The 21,291-nt window shown below is 40.7% G+C and overlaps 1 protein-coding gene across 1 annotated transcript in view; it reads right to left on the bottom strand.

Moving 5' to 3' along the window:
- Positions 1-19,503: 19,503 nt before the first annotated feature.
- PPIL1 (peptidylprolyl isomerase like 1) overlaps positions 19,504-21,291 on the bottom strand; it is a 29,280-nt gene continuing 27,492 nt past the window's right edge. The window contains exons 3-4 of the mRNA XM_053706912.1: positions 20,565-20,633; positions 19,504-20,469 (exon numbers count right to left, since the gene is read on the bottom strand). Of these exons, the coding sequence (XP_053562887.1) occupies positions 20,249-20,469; positions 20,565-20,633 (290 nt within the window). The 3' untranslated portion in view covers positions 19,504-20,248. The remainder of the gene's footprint in view (positions 20,470-20,564; positions 20,634-21,291) is intronic.

The following is a 21,291-nucleotide window of genomic DNA, read 5'->3' on the forward strand; positions in this document are numbered from 1 at the left end:
AAAGAAATCAGGTAAGCATAAATTCTGTTTTCTCTTACATTGGTGTATCCGGTCCACGGCTTTATCCTTACTTGTGGGAACCAATACCAAAGCTTTAGGACACGGATGAAGGGAGGGAACAAGTCAGGTAACCTAAACGGAAGGCACCACTGCTTGCAAAACCTCTCTCCAAAAATAGCCTCCGAAGAAGCAAAAGTATCGAATTTGTAAAATTTGGCAAAAGTATGCAGTGAAAGACCAAGTTGCTGCCTTACAGATCTGTTCATCAGAAGCCTCATTCTTGAAAGCCCATGTGGAAGCCACAGCTCTAGTGGAATGAGCTGTAATTCGTTCAGGAGGCTGCCTTCCAGCAGCCTCATAAGCCAACCGGATGATGCTTTTCAGCCAGAAAGAAAGAGAGGTAGCAGTCGCTTTTTGACCTCTCCTCTTGCCAGAATAAACAAACAAGGATGATGTTTGCCTGAAATCTTTAGTTAGTTTTAGATAGAATTTTAAAGCACGAACCACATCAAGATTGTGTAACAGATGTTCCTTTTTAGAAACTGGATTAGGACACAGAGAAGGAACAACTATTTCCTGGTTAATATTCTTATTGGAAACCACTTTTGGAAGAAAACCAGGCTTGGTACGCAAAACAACTGTATCTGTATGGAATACCAGATAGGGTGAATTACACTGCAAAGCAGACAATTCAGAAACTCTTCAAGCAGAATAGCTACCAAAAAGAAAACTTTCCAAGATAGTAACTTAATATCTATGGAATGTAGAGGTTCAAACGGAACCCCTTGAAGAACTGAAAGAACTAAATTTAGACTCCATGGAGGAGCCACAGGTCTGTAAACAGGCTTGATCCTAACTAAGGCCTGTACAAACGCCTGAACATCTGGCACAGCTGCCAGACGCTTGTGCAACAGAATAGACAGAGCAGATATCTGTCCTTTTAAGGAACTAGCTGACAACCCTTTCTCCAATCCTTCTTGGAGAAAGGATAATAACCTTGGAATCCTAATCTTACTCCACGAGTAACCCTTGGATTCGCACCAACAAAGATATTTCCGCCATATCTTATGGTAAATTTTCCTAGTAGCAGGCTTTCTAGCCTGGATCAGGGTATCTATAACTGATTCAGAGAACCCACGCTTAGCTAGAATTAAGTGTTCAATCTCCAAGCAGTCAGTTGCAGAGAAACTAGGTTTGGATGCTTGAATGGACCTTGGATTAGAAGGTCCTGCCTCAAAGGTAGCTTCCATGGTGGAGCCGATGACATATCCACCAGGTCTGCATACCAAGACCTGCGTGGCCACGCAGGAGCTATCAGAATTACCGAAGCCTTCTCCTGTTAGATTCTGGAGTTCTGGCGGGACGCCATCAGATCCAGTTCTGGAATGCCCCATAGTTGGGTTAGTTGAGCAAAAACCTCCGGGTAGAGTTCCCCACTCCCCCGGATGGAAAGTCTGACGACTCAGATAATCCGCCTCCCAGTTGTCTACTCCTGGGATGTGAATTGCAGATAGATGGCAGGAGTGATCCTCCGCCCATTTGATGATCTTGCATACCTTCCTCATCGCCAGGGAACTCTTTGTTCCTCCCTGATGATTGATGTACGCTACAGTCGTAATGTTGTCCGACTGAAATCTGATGAATTTGGCCTCCGCTAGCTGAGGCCAGGACTGGAGCGCATTGAATATCGCTCTCAGTTCCAAAATGTTTATCGGGAGAAGAGATTCTTCCCGAGACCATAGACCCTGAGCTTTCAGGGAGTCCCAGACCGCGCCCCAGCCTAAGAGACTGGCGTCGGTCGTGACAATGATCCACTCCGGTCTGCGGAAACTCATTCCCTGAGACAACCACCAGAGGAGTGAGTCTCTGGTTTTCTGGTCCATTTGTATCTGGGGAGACAAATCTGCATAATCCCCATTCCACTGTTTGAGCATGCACAGTTGCAGTGGTCTTAAATTAATTCGGGCAAAAGGGACTACGTCCATTGCCGCAACCATTAGACCGATTACCTCCATGCACTGAGCCACAGAAGGCTGAGGAATGCCATGAAGAACTCGACAAGTATTCAAAAGTTTGTCAAATCAGTTAACCCCTTATTGCCCAAACCGGAGCTAAAAGAAGCAGGCAACCGGTTGTAAACATTACAGCACGATGCCACAGTCTCTACTGTGGCTTTTACCTTCCTTAGGGATTATTTGAAGATGAAAATAAGCCTCCCTGAAGTCTCTGGACTCTACACGTGAAGCTGCATGAACTGCCTAGTAAAACAACTGCGCAACTGAGGTGCGAAAATCAGGCCCCCTCCCTCTTCATTCCGGAGTGATGGGGCCTTCTGAGATAGGTTAGGTGTCTAACAATATGCCAGGCGAAATAAAAACCCCAGAAAGTGTTTTATAAGTTTAAAAACACTAGATTCAATATAAAATCATGCTAATAAGCAAACGATTTAGCCCAAAGCAGTGTCAACCAGTACTTAAGCCCTTAACCTAAGCCATCCTTCTATACTGAGTCTCAGAAAATGGCTTACCTTCCCTCATGGGGATTCCTGTCAGTCTTCTAGCATTATCAGGTCTTGTTAGAAAAAATGACTGATCATACCTGAAGCAGTTAAGCCTGCAAACTGTTCCCCCCCAACTGAAGTTCTCCGGTACTCAACAGTCCCTGCATGGGAACAGCAATGGATTTTAGTTACGGGTGCTAAAATCATATTCCACTCCGCAGAAATCTTCATCTTTTTCTGCCTCAGAGTAAATAGTACAAACCGGCACTATTTTTTTTTTTAGTTGAAATGGTTTTTATTGAGTGCAAGACATCACAACAAAATAAATGTACATGGAACAAATCTAGGCCACCAATGACCCAACCCACATCGGGTTTAACAATGTGTGATGACATAGAAAGGTTTGAACAAGAGTAAGAGACCCAGTCCATTGTTGGGTCCTCGGCAGTCCAGTTGCACATTTCTTTTTTTGTGAAAAAACAATATCAAAATAAGGCAAAAGTATACAAAAATAACAAAAATAAAAGCATATGTAATTTTAACATTAATAACAATAAACCTGTCAGAATGCTATGTGCTTAATTTTCAATCTCCTGTCTCTGGTCATCTCAGTTATGTCTTTATTTGTGCTGTACTTTATGTCTGTTGCTCCTTCTCAGCCTCTCTCTATTGTGCAGATTATCAGGAATTCCTATCAGCTCCCCCCATTATCCAGTAGAACCAGATTTTCCCAAAAGTGTCCATCTTATTTTGTAAGTGGGCAGCTGTCTCATGCATAGCGTACACACCGGCCAATTTGTTGGTTACCTCCGACCATGTCGGTACTCCTGTCTTCCAGTGTTTGGCTATTTTGGTCCTAACTGTAGTGAAGATTATTCTGAGAAAAGTATTTGTGGGAATTGTATCCCTGGGTTCTAGTATTTAATAAAGCCTGAGAGGCACTGATGATTATTCGGTCTCCAATTAGGTTAGACAAGAGGTCTGAGGTCTGATCCCATATGTTTTTAACCTTGGGACATTCCCACCACATATGTATATATGTACCTTTGGTCTTACACCCTCTATAACAGAGACTGGAGTTCCCCTTTACCGAGTGTGCTACTCTCTCCGGAGTTAAGTACCAACGAAACACTGATTTCAGGCTATTTTCTCTGAGATCTGCGCTCAACAAACCCTTACTTGCCTCAGATGTCAGGGTGTACCAATCCCTGTTGTTAGATCTATGTTCAAGTCCCTCTCCCACCTACTAATGATGGGTGGTCTATATTTTGTTCTGGCTGATTGTATCGCGTGGTACATATGTGAGATAGCTTGTTTGGGTCTGTGATGTGCACTACATTGCTTCCCAAGTGTTGTGGAGCGATTTTCCTTCCTATTGTGGATGTAAGAATGGACAGCTGAGGAGATCTGCAAATATACAAACCACTGTAAGGAGCTTGGCTCCAACCTTCCCTGCAAGTGTGTGAAAAACCGGCACTATTTTAAAATAACAAACTTTTGATTTGAAGAAATAAAAATTACAAATCTAACACCACAAAGTCTTTACCCTCCCGTGGAGATGCTACTTGTTAGAGCGGCAAAGAGAATGACTGGGGGGGGCGGAGCCTGAGGGGAGCTATATGGACAGCTCTGCTGTGTGCTCTCTTTGCCACTTCCTGTAGGGTTTGAGAATACCCACAAGTAAGGATGAAGCCGTGGACCGGATACACCAATGTAAGAGAAATTATCAATTTCCTTATATGAAAGTTTCAGGAATGGGAAAAAAATGCAAATAGCATAGCCCTCTGAATAGAAGAAAGCAAGAGGCAAACAGCAAAGCGGTAATAAATAATGAAAAAAAACTTGGCGGCAAAAATGACGCACAACGTATTGGAAAATTTTTGGGCGCCAAAACACATCCGGAAATGACACACTTGTGTCACTAACGACGCAACCCTGTGTGAACAACCCGGCGTCAACTATGACGCCGGAAGTGACGAACTTGCGTCTACGCAAAAAAAAATACGCAATAAATTGAAGCATTTTGCGCACCCCGCGAGCCTAATCCAGCCCGCAATTTGAAACAAAGTAGTCAAATTGAAAAAAGACAAATCCCAGGTAAGAAAAAATATTTCATATTTACTTTACCCAAATATGAAACGGTCAATCTGCAAAAAGGAAATACATGAACCTGACTCAAGGCAAATATAAGTACAATACATATATATATATATATATATATATATATATATATATATATATAAAAAAAAAAAAACTTTATATAAATGCATAAAGTGCCAAACCATAGCTAAGGTGTCTTTAAGCAATAGAAAACATACTTACCAAAAAGAAACCCATCCACATATAGCAGATAGCCAAACCAGTACTGAAACAGTTATCAGTAGAGGTAATGGTATATGAGAGTAGTCCATCTGAAAAGGGAGGTAGGAGATGAATCTCTACGACCGATAAAAGAGAACCTATGAAATTGGACCCCCGTTAGGAAAATCACTGCATTCAATAGGTGATACTCTCCACGTCCCTCTGACATTCGCTGTACTCTGAGAGGATCGGGCTTCAACAAAGCTGAGAAGCGCATGTCAACGTAGAAATCTTAGCACAAACTATACTTCACCACCTCCATAGGAGGCAAAGTTTGTAAAACTGAATTGTTGGGTGTGGTGAGGGGTGTATTTATAGGCATTTTGAGGTTTGGGAAACTTTGCCCCTCCTGGTAGGATTGTATATCCCAAAAGTCACTAGCTTATGGACTCTTGCCAATTACATGAAAGAAATATGTATTAGCAAGCAGCTGATCGCAAGCCTCCACTAACAGAGAAAAAAATCTATGATATTTATTTTCTACTAGACTTCCTCCAGCACACTCTACATCTGTGATGGTTATGCTCTCCAATTACAGAAGTGGGGGTTCCCTACCAAAATTCTGATCACAAAAGACAATCAGTTCCATGTCATCACATCCTTCACACAAGGTGCCATGCTTCTTGCATCTTGGGGCTTGCAGCCTGTAAGTGTAAACCCCCAACCACCTTCTCAATCAAACAGAGCCAAACGCCAAAAACATCACCTCTCACAAGGTCTACCAGAAAGTCTTAAATCAGAACTTATTTAAATACTCCACAAACTTTTTACCTACTAGCTAGCAGCTACCTACGTGATCCTGATTGGTACACATTTGTATGGGTAAATTTTGATACAATTTGAGTTTTTTATGCACATTTGTTACTGTTTACTTGTTCATGCTCACTAGTAACATTTAAACCAAGGTGGGGTGTACCACTACGGCCTTACACCCTTAGCAGGCAATTCCCCCTCATATAGCCCACTTTAGTTCTCTAGGTTCCTAGTGGTTCGACACTTTTTTAACTATGTTAATTAGCTTGAATGGCTACACTTAAATACTCTCACCCTTAATTATGGGGAATAATTTCTCCAAGTAAAAGAAATCTTTTCCTGAGATCCTTAGCACATCAGAATCCACACATGTTCATTTTACAGGAAACTCACTGGAAAATAAATGACCCACCCAGACCTCTCCAAAAATTACAATGTAACTGAATTTGCCCCTTTCACTACAATTAGAGGAGTAGCAATCCTCATACACAAGTGGCTAGCCTGTGAAGTACTACACGTTGAAAAGTACCCCCAAGGCTAGATATGTTATACTTATATTTAAACTCAACCACACTCCATAAACTTTATCACCATACTTACCGAACAATCTGCTACACAAATATCTACATAAAATCTTACTCTTAGTGGATAAATTAAAGCAAAGTAGGATTATACTGGGAGGTGACATTATTTTTGTCTGGGACCACCATAATGTCAAGAAAACAAATAGACCTAGGAATAAGGGCCACCACGGGTCGACAATTGTCCTCCAAATTTAGATCTCTGATGATAAAGGTTTGGATTTTGATATCTGGAGAGCATTCCACTCATCTGACAGAGACTATACACATTTCTCTCATTTAAACGCAGTATACTCTAGATTGGACTACATTTTTTTTGTCAGACTGCTACGCTAGACTCCATTAAATCAGCTAACATACACATCTGACCACGACCAAGTATCCATAACACTAGATTGACCCAGATACCAGAACAAGTGTACCATTCTATACCAGGCCTCCTTAATGGGGAATCTCTGAATCTCACCCCAATACGTGTCTAGACTGAAAATTACCCAAGTTTCTGACCCAATGCTAAATACGTCACAAGACCAGTTTTCTACCCTAACTCAACTAGTGGGGGTCTCTTACTATCCCTCCGACCTGCCCTTTGAATACACTCAAATTAAACGAACGCTACGTAGCTAGTGTTTTGCCCTTCTCCTCCTCGCCCCTTGACTTGGGGACGAGCCAGTTCACAAGGCATCCTCTTTATCTAAATGGGAAGATTTATTGAATACCACTATCCCTTTAACAGGCCTGGCATATTACATCGGACTATTAAAGGCTATCCACTGTACAACATTATTTGAAACTGATTATAAACTCCTTAGTCACTGGTACTATGTGCCACTAGACTATTTAAAATTGAACAATAGTTCATCTAAATGTTGGTGAGGTTGCGGACGAACAGGAGACTCTACACATTTGGTGACATTGCCCTAAACTTTCCACGTTATGGAATTTAAGTTTCACTTCCCTAGCCAACTTAAAGGATTACTTTCTGTTATAATTTTTAAGCTAAACAACTAACATATTAAAGTTAATAAACATTAATTAAAGAGAAAATCAAGTAGTTGCGCACAGCTAATTGCTATTGAGCTATAAATTTGAAGTAATATCAAATATATTGCTGATTGATTTGTCATAAAAAACAGAATTTTATGTTTACCTGATAAATTACTTTCTCCAACGGTGTGTCCCGGTCCACGGCGTCATCCTTACTTGTGGGATATTCTCCTCCCCAACAGGAAAAGGGCAAAGAGCCCAGCAAAGCTGGTCACATGATCCCTCCTAGCTCCGCCTTCCCCAGGTCATTCGACCCGACGTAAAGGAGGATATTTGCATAGGAGAAACCATATGATACCGTGGTGACTGTAGTTAAAGAAAATAAATTATCAGACCTGATTAAAAAACCAGGGCGGGCCGTGGACCGGACACACATCACACCCGTTGGAGAAAAGTAATTTAATCAGGTAAACATAAATTCTGTTTTCTCCAACATAGGTGTGTCCGGTCCACGGCGTCATCCTTACTTGTGGGAACCAATACCAAAGCTTTAGGACAACGGATGAAGGGAGGGAGCAAATCAGGTCACCTAGATGGAAAGGCACAAAAACCTTTCTCCCAAAAATAGCCTCAGAAGAAGCAAAAGTAGTCAAACTTGTAAAATTTAGTAAAAAGTGTGCAGTGAAGACCAAGTCGCTGCCTTACATAGTCTGATCAACAGAAGCCTCGTTCTTGAAGGCCCATGTGGAAGCCACAGCCTAGTGGAATGAGCTGTGATTCTTTCAGGAGGCTGCCGTCCCGGCAGTCTCGTAAGCCAATCTGATGATGCTTTTAATCCAAAAAGAGAAGAGAGGTAGAAGTTGCTTTTTGACCTCTCCCTTTTAACAGAATAAACAACAAACAAGGAAGATGTTTGTCTAAAATCCTTTGTAGCATCTAAATAGAATTTTAGAGCACGAACAACATCCAAATTGTGCAACAAACGTTCCTTCTTTGAAACTAGGATTCGGACACAATGAAGGTCACGACTATCTCCTGGTTAATGTTTTTTGTTAGAAACAACTTTCGGAAGAAAACCAGGTTTAGTACGTAAAACCACCTTATCTGCATGGAACACCAGATAAGGAGGAGAACACTGCAGAGCAGATAATTCTGAAACTCTTCTAGCAGAAGAAATTGCAACCAAAAACAAAACTTTCCAAGATAATAACTTAATATCAACGGAATGTAAGGGTTCAAAACGGAACCCCCGTGAAGAACTGAAAAGAAGACTAAGATTGAGACTCCAAGGAGGAGTCAAAGGTTTGTAAACAGGCTTGATTCTAACCAGAGCCTGAACAAAGGCTTGAACATCTGGCACAGCTGCCAGCTTTTTGTGAAGTAAGCACAGACAAGGCAGAAATCTGTCCCTTCAAGGAACTTGCAGATAATCCTTTCTCCAAACCTTCTTGTAGAAAGGATAGAATCTTAGGAATTTTACCTTGTCCCAAGGGAATCCTTTAGATTCACACCAACAATATATTTTTTTCCATATTTGGTGGTAAATTTTTGCTAGTTTACAAGGCTTCTGTTTTCTGGCCTGAACGACGAGGTATTCAATGACAGAATCTGAGAACCCTCGCTTTGATAAGATCAAGCGTTCAATCTCCAAGCAGTCAGTTGGAGTGAGACGCAGATTCGGATTGTTGCGATACGGGAGCCTTGAACAAGAAAGGTTCTCATCTCAAAGGTAGCTTCCATGGTGGAGCCGATGACATATTCACCAGATCTGCATACCAAGTCCTGCGTGGCCACGCAGGAGCTATCAAGATCACCGACGCCCTCTCCTGATTGATCCTGGCTACCAGCCTGGGGATGAGAGGATTGAATAATAAAAACTACAGTTAAACACTAAAAAACTCTAAGCCATCTCCGTGGAGATGTTGCCTGTACAACGGCAAAGAGAATGACTGGGGAAGGCGGAGCCTAGGAGGGATCATGTGACCAGCTTTGCTGGGCTCTTTGCCATTTCCTGTTGGGGAGGAGAATATCCCACAAGTAAGGATGACGCCGTGGACTGGACACACCTATGTTGGAGAAATAGAAATAAAAGTAAAGTACATATGTCCATCAAATTGGTTTTGAGCCCAAGTTATTTCTTATGCTTCAACAGTTTTTATCCTTCTAGGGTAAGTAAGATGTGCTTACCAGAAAGTACCTCAATCCTATGAGGTAAGGTGTCAGCTTTTTTGGGTGTTTACAGATGGTTCTTGGACTCTTGTCGAGATGAAAAAAACTTTTCTTTTCTTTTGAATTGTGTAATCTTGCAGTTTCCGCAGTATGTCTTTAATGTAAGCATAACTGATCTTATTTCTCCTTTATGATCCATGGAATGATCTGATACAAGATAAAGATCCTTACCATCATAAGGAAAAGAAAAGAGTCCAGGAGTCTCCATTACTGTTTGTCAAATGACACCCAGCTGAAACATCTTTACAAGAGAGTCCAGGATTTCCATTAAAGACATACTGCGGAAACTGCAAGATTACATAATTCAAAAGAAAAGTTTTTTTCATCTCGACAAGAGTCCAAGAACCATCTGTAAACACCCAAAAAAGCTGACACCTTACCTCATAGGATTGAGGTACTTTCTGGTAAGCACATCTTACTTACCCTAGAAGGATAAAAACTGTTGAAGCATAAGAAATAACTTGGGCTCAAAACCAATTTGATGGACATATGTACTTTATTTTTATTTCTATTTTTATGACATATCAATCAGCAATATATTGATATTGATATTACTTCAAATTTATAGATCAATAGCAATTAGCTGTGCGCCACTACTTGATTTTCTCTTTCTATTTACCATTAATTACAGTGACAAGGGTACACTGCATCATAGGCAGCACGCGTACACTTAACAGTAACCCACACAGAAATTAAACTAAAAAATAAGAAGTGTTATAGTTTTTTAGCGCTGGTGCCCCCTCTTGACTTTAAAACATTAATTAAAACCTACTGACCTATATTTTCTCCAAAACGACGTTTCATAACGTTCTAAAAGTTATATCTTTTATTCGCAGATGATGTCACGTTATCCTGCCTACTATTTTCAGCACTGCATGTTCAAAATACTTAAACCAATAACTTTGTGTTTAAAGCGCCATTTTGAAACCTAGGTATTGTAAACGGATTGGTACAGAGCAAAGGATACCCACGGAGTGGGTTTGGAAAACAATTAAATTTGCAGACAAGATTTCTGATATACGGTAGAGATATGTTAATGAAATGCTATTGATAAAAAGCGTATTTGGGGTAGTTAGTTAGTAACAGGCATAGAAAATATTTACTTACAGTGGCCCTTTAAGTATTCCTCTTTCTAAAATTCGAGCACTTGCATTGCTACATGTTGGGATACACCCTCTACCAAAAACACCAAAGCTACTTATGAATATAATTATAAACTGCAGTTAAACTATTGATAGCTAGGGCCTATCTCAAAATAAATTCTACACCGTAGATATTGACCTCTACAAACTTGTATTGTCAGAATGGAAAGTCAAGCATAGGTCCAACTGGTAGTCTATGTGTAAACACGCCCTATTCCTTATACTACATATTACCTTTTCCCCCCTATCTTTCTATTGACTTCATACCCTTCCCCCTCTTCTCCCTAATTTCCTTTATTCTCATTTTCTCTTTATCTAAATTTATTGATTTATATACACCTAATATTGATACACATTGATATCTACATGTTAGTTAGTACATACTACTGCATATTTGCACTACCTAATTGTCAATGTATGATCTGTTTACTTACAGTAGAATGTCTAATTTTTCTTTGCAATTGTGCTTGTTGAAGCTCAAGTCTAAATAAATAAATAAAAAAATTCTGACTAAACTGGCCAGTCCAGAAATACCAGGCAATCCCTCTCTGAACAAGAGAAAAACAGCAGAAACCCCATATAGTAACATAGGAGATGAGGTTGAGGGGAAAAAAAAAAAAGACTGAAGTCCATCAAGTTAAACCAATACAAATCTAATATACTTACAAAAAAGCTCCAGTTGAACTTAAATTAATTCCATTAAAAGGTGACCCATTTAACACAAGCAATCATATCCATCTAGCCAGAAATATATCAAACAATTTTGAAGTGTATCTAAGGTATTGGCATTCACTATCTCCTTTAGTAATTAGTTCCACAATTTTATTGCTTTTACAGTGAAAAAAAACGTTTCCGTTGTAGAAGATTAAATCTCCTTTCCTCCAGCCTTAAATGGTGTCCTCTTGTCAAACAATTTTCTTGGAATAAACAGAGCTTCTGCCATCTCAGTATATGGGCCTTAAATATATTTATTCGGCCTACTGTGGGTCTCATCAGTGAGGTGCAGCCATATACCTCGAGGCACACTGGGTCCACGTCTGGTTTCCTACATCACCCTTAGGGACACTTCCTTCATAATTTGCATATTAAAAAAAATTTAATAATCAAGAAGCGCTCAACCTGGGAACGAACAATAGCATATTAGCTTGTTATATGGCTACTTGTATATCTGGGGTTCTGCAGTTTCTCTTGTTCAGCTAGGGATTGACTGGTATTTCAGGATTGGACTGTTTAGTCAGGATGAGACTAATGTAATACAGGAAAGTCCTTCCCTGTGAAAGGCACAGAGCTATTATGATATGGTTTGTTCCCAGGTTGAGCGCTGCTCTCTTCTTGTATAGGTTTACAATATACACACTGCATATGTTGTATGGAGCCTTCTAAAGATTTTTTTAAGGACACAGAAGACTCAATGATAAATGAGAATTTGCAAATAAAAGTATTACTATTCAAAACATAAGGCTATATTACCCAAAACAAAAGCTCTTGAAGAAAAAAAAAAAAAAGAAATTTATGCTTACCTGATAAATGTATTTCTTTTTTGACACGATGACACGAGATCATCTTAATTACTAATGGGATATTCACCTCCTGGTGAGCAGAAGGAGGCAAAGAGCACCACAGCAGAGCTGTTAAATAGCTCCTCTCTTCCCTCCCACTCCAGTCATTCGACCGAAGTTAGGAAGAGAAAAGAAAAGCCAAGGTGCAGCGGTGTCTGAAGTGTACAAAAACCTGTCTAAAAGAACAGGGCGGGCCGTGGACTCATTGTGTCAAAAAAGAAAAATTTATCAGGTAAGCATTAAATTTTCTTTTTTAAGACATGAGTCCACGGATCATCTTAATTACTAATGGGATTCAATACCCAAGCTAGAGTACACAAATGATACGGGAGGGACAAGACAGGTAACCTAAACTGAAGGCACTACTGCTTGAAGAGCCTTTCTCCCAAAAGCGGCCTCAGCCGAAATAAAAGTATCAAATTTGAAGAACTTTGAAAAAGTGTGAAGAGAGGACCAAGTTGCAGCCTTGCAAATCTGTTCCACAAAAGTTTCATTCTTGAATGCCCATGAGGAAGCAACAACCCTCATGGAATGAGTCGTAACTCTCTCTCGATGCTGCTGTCCAGCAGACTCGCATGCGAAACGTATGATACTCTTCAGTCAAAAAGAAAGAAGTAGCCGTAGCCTTCTGTCTCCTACGTTTTCCTGCAAAAACCACAAACAAAGAAAAGACTGACGAAAATCCTTTGCCGCCTGTAGGAGAAAAAAAACTTTAAAGCACGGACCACGTCCAAATTGTACAGAGTCGTCCTTCTGAGAAGGATTAGGACACAAGGAAGGAACAACAAATCTCCTGATTAATGTTCCACTAAGAAACAACCGTAGGAAGAAATCCTAATGTAGTACATAAAACTACCTTATCTGAATGGAAAATAAGGTAATGAGACTCATACTGCAATGCCGAGAGCACTGACACTCTACAAGCAGAGGAAACAAGAAATAAAATTTTCCAAAATAACAACTTAATATCGAAGGAACGCATAGGCTCAAACGGAGCCCCTTGAAGAAGTTTAAGAATTAAATTCAGACTCCATGGAGGAGTAACCGGCTTGAACACAGGCCTGATCCTGACCAAGGCCTGACAAAATTGTACATCCGAAACATCCGCCATACGTTTGTGTAACAAAATAGATAATGCCGAGATTTGACCCTTTAGGGAACTAGTCGATAAGCCCTTTCTCCAAACCCTCTTAGAGAAAAGACAAAATTCTAGGAATCCTAACTTACTCCATGAGTAGCTCTTGGTTTCACACCAAAGATATATTTACGCCATATCTAATGGGAAATCTTTCTAGTTACATGCTTGCTAGCCTGAATCATGGTCTCTATGACTGAGTCAGAAAAACCCCGCTTAGACAAAATGAAGCGTTCAATCTCCAAGCAGTCAGCCTCAGAAACTAGATTTGGGTGAAAGAAGGGCCCTTGAATTAGAAGGTCCTTCTTCAACGGAGGTCTCCACAGTGATAGAGATGACATATCCACCAGATCCACATACCAAATCCTGTGACGCCAAGCAGGAGCAATGAGGATCACTAATGCTCTCTCCTGCTTGATCCGAGCAATGATCCTAGGAAGAAATGCAAACGGAGGAATTTGTTATGCTAGACCGAAGGTCCAAGGAACCGCCACAGCATCTATCAGTTCCGCCTGGGAGTCCCTGGACCTCAACCCATATCTCGGGAGCTTGGCAGTCTGTCGATATACCAAGAGGTCTAATTCCGGCTGACCCCACCTGAGAATCAAGCTGGAGAACACTTCCGGTTAGAGTTCTCACTCCCCCGGATGAAAGGTCTGCCTGTTCAGAAAATCCGCCTCCCAGTTGTCCATATCGACAGACTGCCAAGCTCCCAAGATATGGGTTGAGGTCCAGGGACTCCCAGGCGGAACTGATAGATGCTGTGGCGGTTCCTTGGACCTTCGGTCTAGCATAACAAATTCCTCCGTTTGCATTTCTTCCTAGGATCATTGCTCGGATCAAGCAGGAGAGGGCATTAGTGATCCTCATTGCTCCTGCTTGGCGTCACAGGATTTGGTATGTGGATCTGGTGGATATGTCATCTCTATCACTGTGGAGACCTCCGTTGAAGAAGGACCTTCTAATTCAAGGGCCCTTCTTTCACCCAAATCTAGTTTTCCCTGGGATGTGGATCGTCGACAAACAAGAATGGGCCTCCGCCCACTGACTTATCTTAGTTACCTCTGTCATTGCTAAGGAACTCCTCGTTCCTCACTGATGATTGATGTAAGCCACTGAAGTAATGTTGTCCAACTGGATCCTGATAAACTGTACCGTGGCTAAATGAGGCCAGGCGAGCATTGAAGATCGCTCTCAGCTCCAGGATGTTTATAAGAAGAACAGACTCTGAGTCCACACTCCCTGAGCCTATTAGGGAACCCTAGAAGGCTGGCATCTGATGTCACAATCACCCAAGATGGTCTGCGAAAGCAGCTTCCCTGGAAAAGATGATCCAGAGACAACCACCATTGAAGAGAATCCCTTGTCTCCTGCTCTAAATGTCTTCGAGGAGACAAATCCGCATAATCTCCGTTCCATTGCCTGAGCATGTTTAACTGCAGAGGTCAGAGATTGAACCGAGCAAACGGGATGAAGTTTATTGCCGCTACCATCAGCCCTATTAACTCCATGTACTGAACCACTGATGGCTGAGGAGTGAAATGAAAAGCTAGACAAATATCGAAAATCTTTGATTTCCTAACTCGTCAGAAAAATCTTCATAGATAGGGAATCTATTATGGTTCCCAAGAAAGTTACCCTTGTATTTGGGACTAAGGAACTCTTAGCAAAATTTACCTTCCCACCGTGAGCTCGCAGGAAGGAAAACAACATTTCCGTGTGGAATCTTGCAGATTGTAAGGATGGCGCCTGGACTAGTAAATCGTTCAAAAAGGGCGCCACGGCAATGCCCCGTAACCAAAGCACCGCCAACAGCGGTCCCAGAACCTTTGAGAAATTGCTAGGAGCTGTGGAAAGACCGAAGGGAGAGCCACACATTGGAAGAGTTTGACTAGAAAAGCAAACCTTAGAAACTTGAGATGATCCCTGTGAATGGGAACATGTAGGTACGCGTCCCTGAAATCCACTGTTGACATAAATTGACCCTCTTGGATCAAAAGGAAGAATGGAACGAATAGCTTCCATCTTGAAGGACGGTACTCTGAGAAATTTGTGTTGATTCTTAAGATCTAAAATTAGCCTGAAGGTTCCCTCTTTTTTTGGGAACTATGAGCAGATTGGAATAAAATCCCAGACCCTGTTCCTGAACTGGAACAGGAACAATAACTCCCATGCTGGAAATTGTAAGAAGTCCTTGTAAGAACGCCTCTTTTTTTGACTGGTCTGCAGACAATCTTGAAAACAGAAACCTGCCCCTGAGAGGCAAACTCTTAAATTCTAACTTGTATCCCTGGGACACTATTTCTATTGCCCAGGGATCCTGAACATTTCGAACCCAAGTCTGAATGAAGCAGGAAAGTCTGCCCCCTACAAAATCCAGTCCCGGATCGGGGGCATGCCCTTCATGCTGTCCTTGATTCAACAGCAGGCTTCTTGAATTTGTTATCTGATACCAAGATTGATTGGGTCTCCATGTATGCCTAGTTTGTTCCTTTTTGGGGGCAAAAGAGGAGAATTTCCCTTGAAATTTCGAAAGGAACGAAAATTGCTGTCCTTTTTGTTTGTTTCTCTTATCCTGCGGTAGAGGATGACCCTTACCTCCCGTGATATCGGAGATAATTTCCGACAGGCCAGGTCCAAACAAGGTCTTCCCCTTGCAAGGAATAGCTAAAAACTTAGACTTGGAGGACACATCCGCAGACCAAGGCTTTAACCATAATGCTCTGCGAGCTAGAATAGAAAAACCCGAAATCTCTGCTCCCAAATTGATAACTTGAAGGGAAGCATTAGTAAAAAAGGAATTAGCCAGTATAAGAGCTTTTATCCTATCCTGGGTTTCATCCAAATAAGTTTCTGTCCTGAAAGCATCAGACAATGCTTCAAACCAATATGCCACCTCACTAGTGACGGTAGCAATGCACACCGCTGTCTGCCATTGCAAGACCTGGTATAGCCCTATATGGTACAAGAAAAAGCTTCACCATGAAGGGCACATTTAGTATAATTAACTGGACTCCAGGGTAGCTAAAACCTCCACAATTTACAAATGGAGGAAATCAAGCTAAAATTAAAAGGAAAGCAACCACAGTATAAGATAAAGGTATTACCCCAGCTGAGTCTGAGAATTTCCCCTCATATATTACCGAAGTATCCTCCTCTTCTATATACAGGGAAGAAAAATACGGAATATTGAATCAATATATGTCCTCTTGTACTTCTTTTCTACAATATGTACAAACAGACAATGCATGAAATGCAAGGTAACTCCAGGCGGAGTGCGAAAGGAAGCGCAGGGCACTGCATGAGGGCTATACATTTTTAGGAGAAATGAATGGCCTAACTTGACCATCGTCAAACTCCTAAACAGCATGCGCCTTAGAAAGAGTAATTTAAAAAAATAAAATAAATTATTTTCTGAAACATTGGCATCACAAACATAGAACCAAATATACACTTAGTAGGACCCCTTGGTCACAAGGGAAGAGTTAAACTCATAAACATGCTAAATTCTGAAAGAAAAAATTAACATAAAAAACGGTACTGTCCCTTTAAATTTTAAAATGTAACTTTATATTTTAATGTGCAGAGGAAAGTTAAAGGGACATGAAACCCACATTTTTTCTTTCATGATTTAGAAAGATAATGCAATTTTAAACATCTTTCTAATTTACTTCTATTATGTAATTTGTTTTATTCTCTTGATATTCTTTGCTGAAAAGCATATCTAGATATGCTCAGTAGCTGCTGATTGGTTGCTGCACATAGAAGCCTCATGTGATTGGCTCACCCATGTGCATTGCTTTTTCTTCAAGTAAGGATATCTAAAAAATGAAGCAAAATAAATAATAGAAGTAAATTGTAATGTTGTTTAAATTTGTATGTTCTATCTGAATCATGAAAGAAAGATTTTGGGTTTAGTGGCCCTTTAACTTGGTATGCAAATATAGTATAACCTATCTACACCTCAGCTTAATCTTGCTGAGGTGACCATCTCACAGAAACCAAGTACCCTTCAAACTTTATTTATTAATTAAAACATAGCCAAAAATAAAGATGATACTGGCTACACTTTCTCATAAAAGGATCCGGAACACAGCTACGGCATTGTCCAGTCCCACATATGGTACAAAACTAAATACTGAGCTTGCTTGCCGAGAAACTGAAACAGAGTATGCAGCGCAAAAATGGCGCTAAATGTAGCTCCGCCCTTCTAGGGCGTGATAACATCACACTCCCGGTCGCCTTATTAGAGAAATAGGGATAGCAGAGTCCGCAGCTCAAATCAGCATGAAAACAAGCTCCGCCCATCGTGGGCGTTATGAGTATCAAACTCCCGGTCGCCATTACCAGAGTGTTTAAAAATAAGCCACCGGGAGATAACCTCTTGCGCCATTATCAGTCAAACCTGAGGTAAACTAGTGCCACCGCATTATAGTGATACTCAGAGTCATGTAGCCCAAATATGAGAGGTTAACTGAAATTCTTGACAAGATAACTTAACCTCTTGCCAAACGATCACCTTCTACAGAGCTCCTTACTTAACCTTTAGAGATTATGCCCTTCTAGCCCCAGTGCCTGCTTCCAACTTGCTGTCACAGGGTCCCCTCCCTTAACAATAGGAGTTATGATCCCACTCTTTTTTTGTAAAATAAAGTGCTCTACTTCTTCTGAGATCCTTCCCAGACCCAGAGTAAAAAGTCAGCACTTACCTTTGAATTCTGCCCAACAGCAGGGCAGCTCAGCAGGTTTAGGAGGTCCTCTCCCTCCCATAGCCCTGTGGAGAAAGATAAAGCCTGAGTAATCTTGCTTAGGCTATCAGGGTTAGGGCAGCATCAATGTATGGAAGGCACAGTGAGAATTATGTCCCACAAGTTCCCATTGCTCTAAAGCCACCAAAAGCTCTACTGTGAGATTGATATGGACTACGGCTACACCCTAGAACAAAGCAGCACACTCTGGCACTACTTTAAAAATAATAAACTCTTGATTGAAGAATATAATCTAACACCTCCCTTTACCTCTTCCTATCACTAACGTAGGCAAAGAGAATGACTGGAGTGGGAGGGAAGGGAGGGAGGAGCTATTTAACAGCTCTGCTGTTGTGCTCTTTGCCTCCTCCTGCTGACCAGGAGGTGAATATCCCATTAGTAATTAAGATGATCCATGGACTCATTGTGTCTTAAAAAAGAAAACAGCTCCAAATAAAGTATTACAAACTAGATCAGCTAGGTGGTAGAGCACTAGTCTGAAATTGAAAATCAGCACACAGAACTAAGCGCACTATACATCTCCCAGCGTGCTCAAAATTAAAGGAGGAATGCGCCCACAAACAAAGTGTATTGATAAGGCCAAAACGCACGCCATAATATTTGCGTGTGGGGGAAAAAACAAAAAACTGCAGCACATTAAACCGGCAAACAACATGCGCAATTCAAATAAGCTAACACAACGATAGGATGTATAATTTAAAAGGGGACTAGAACCTTAAGAAAATGTAAAGGAGCCATGATGTAATTATTGATTTCATGCAAACCACTCAGGGTTAGAGCAGTTTGAGTTCAGAATTGCCTTGCTTTTTAACATTTAATTGAGAACTTAAAACTCTAGGCATAAATGTAAGAAACACATAATATAGATTGGTTTCAAACCTGTCCTCAGACGACTTTAAAGTTATAGTAAATCCTAGCACTTGTGAAACGCTAGGATTGCTGAATGTTCCTTTATCTGAAGTGTACGCTCTTTTCATGTGAGGTGACGTTTCCAGCTCATAACCAATAGCTGCCTGGGTGCCATGCCGGATACCTAGCACACTATTGACCGAGATAACCTCAAAGGAAAATAGAGTTCTGCCGTGGGCTGCCTGAGGCGCTCAGCGTGGTGAATTGCTTCAGACAAATAAAGGAGGAACTTTCAGCAGTATTTTATACATGACTGAAAGTCCCCTTAATTTGTTCCACTGGCAAATCCTAGCGTTTCACAAACGCTAGGATTTACTATCACTCTAACAGGCCAGATTTTTAGGATAACTTGGGTGAGAGCAGGTTAATAACCATGTTTACTAATCAGCTGATTTCACCTTTGCTCCAGTTCAGATATACTGAAAATCTGGCCTATTAGAGAGGCCTGAGGACAGGTTTGTAAATCACTGATATAAATAGCAAGCTATCGCCTGTTCCTCAGACAGGTTTTTTTTCCTGAGGAAAAGGCAATAGCCTCTAAACATCACATTATGGATTAAATCAGACAAAAAATCCAGTGAGGGTTTGCTATTTGTCTTTATACATTTATGATTTGCCAGCCCTGGATATTAGCATCTTTGGAAGTTGAGAGTGCATACATACACACCCCTATTAAAAGTAACTTGCATTACAGACAATAATTGAGGTTAAAGGGATAGCTTAGTAAAAAATAAACTTTTGTGATTCGGATACAACATTACAATTTTAAGTAACTTTCAAATTTACTCCATTCATAATTTTTTCTTCGTTCTCTTGGTATCTTTATTTAGGTAAGCATAGGAGCCAGCCCATTTTTGGTTCAGCACCTAGGTAGCGCTTGCTGATTGGATGGCTACATTTAGACACCAATCAGCAAGCGCTACCCAGGTGCTGCACAAAAAATGGTCCGGCTTCTAAGCTTACATTACATCTATTTTAAAATTACAGATACCAAGAGAATGTAAAAAATTGACAATAGTAACAAATTAGAAAGTTGCTTAAAATTACATGCTCTATCTGAATCATGAAAGTTTAATTATGACTATACTATCCCTTTAATGTCACTATCATATTATAACAGGAATGGGGGGGGAAACACTATCTTACAGAAAACATGATTTATTACATTTATTTAAATTCTGTTGCTGTACATGGCACACTGAGAACTGTAAATAAAAACCAGATGAACAAAAATAACACCAGTAACTTGAAAATGAGTGAGAAGCACTGGGAGAGAGCAATGCTTTAAAAATAATGTTTGAATGTCCCAACTGTATTGCAGACTCAGCCAGATGGATATGCACGCAGAATTCGAACATCATCAAGTGGACGATCTTGAGCATCAGTTTCAACCATACCTAGGCGATTGAGCGTCCCTAGACCCTGACAAACACGACCAAAGATACTGTGCTTTCCATCTAGCCACTGTGAGGGTGCCAAGGTTAGGAAGAACTGGCTCCCATTACTGTCTGGACCAGCATTTGCCATGGCAAGGATACCTGCACCTGTGAAGCAGTGGGAGAGAAATCAACACATCAAGAGTGGTCAATGGATCTGAATGCAAAGCACTTGATCTTTGGATGAGGTGCGAAAAACAAACCTGTAAATTTTAGGTCTGGGTGTATCTCATCTTCAAACTGCTTCCCAAAAATAGAAGCTCCTCCTCTTCCTAAAAGGAATATTTAAATTTAGTATAGTATAAATTAGAATTCTTTGTTCTTAAATGTAGCCACTTATATGATATGGCTACGTGGATAAACAAGTAACTAAAGTAGGCTTTACTAGTTAGGATTAGTTGCAATCATTAATAAAGTTATTGTGACCACATAATGCCATATCTCCCTTTTAAAATATGTATTGTTAGAGCAGGGGCACCAATATCTTTTTTTATATGGAAGAACGGTAAATCGTGGTAGGCGTGGCTTAGGACTACAAGATGTTATACTTATGCTAAAGACGATACCTAAAAATAATAACCCCATCCACTACAGAGACTTTCAGAGAAGAACTTACCCAAAAAGGAAATTTATGCTTACCTGAAATTTATTTCTTTTACGATATGACGAGTCCACGGATTCATCCTTACTTGTGGGATATAATCCTCCTGCTAACAGGAAGTGGCAAAGAGCACCACAGCAGAGCTGTTATATAGCTCCTCCTTTGACTTCTCCCCCCAGTCATTCGACCGAAGGTATAGGAAGAGAAAGGAAAAGCTAAAAAAGGTGCAGAGGTGACTGAAGTTTTAACAAATAAAATCTGTCTTAAAATGACAGGGCGGGCCGTGGACTCGTCATATCGTAAAATAAATAAATTTATCAGGTAAGCAT

Source organism: Bombina bombina, chromosome 3, assembly GCF_027579735.1.
Source record: "Bombina bombina isolate aBomBom1 chromosome 3, aBomBom1.pri, whole genome shotgun sequence".
Taxonomy (NCBI): domain Eukaryota; kingdom Metazoa; phylum Chordata; class Amphibia; order Anura; family Bombinatoridae; genus Bombina; species Bombina bombina.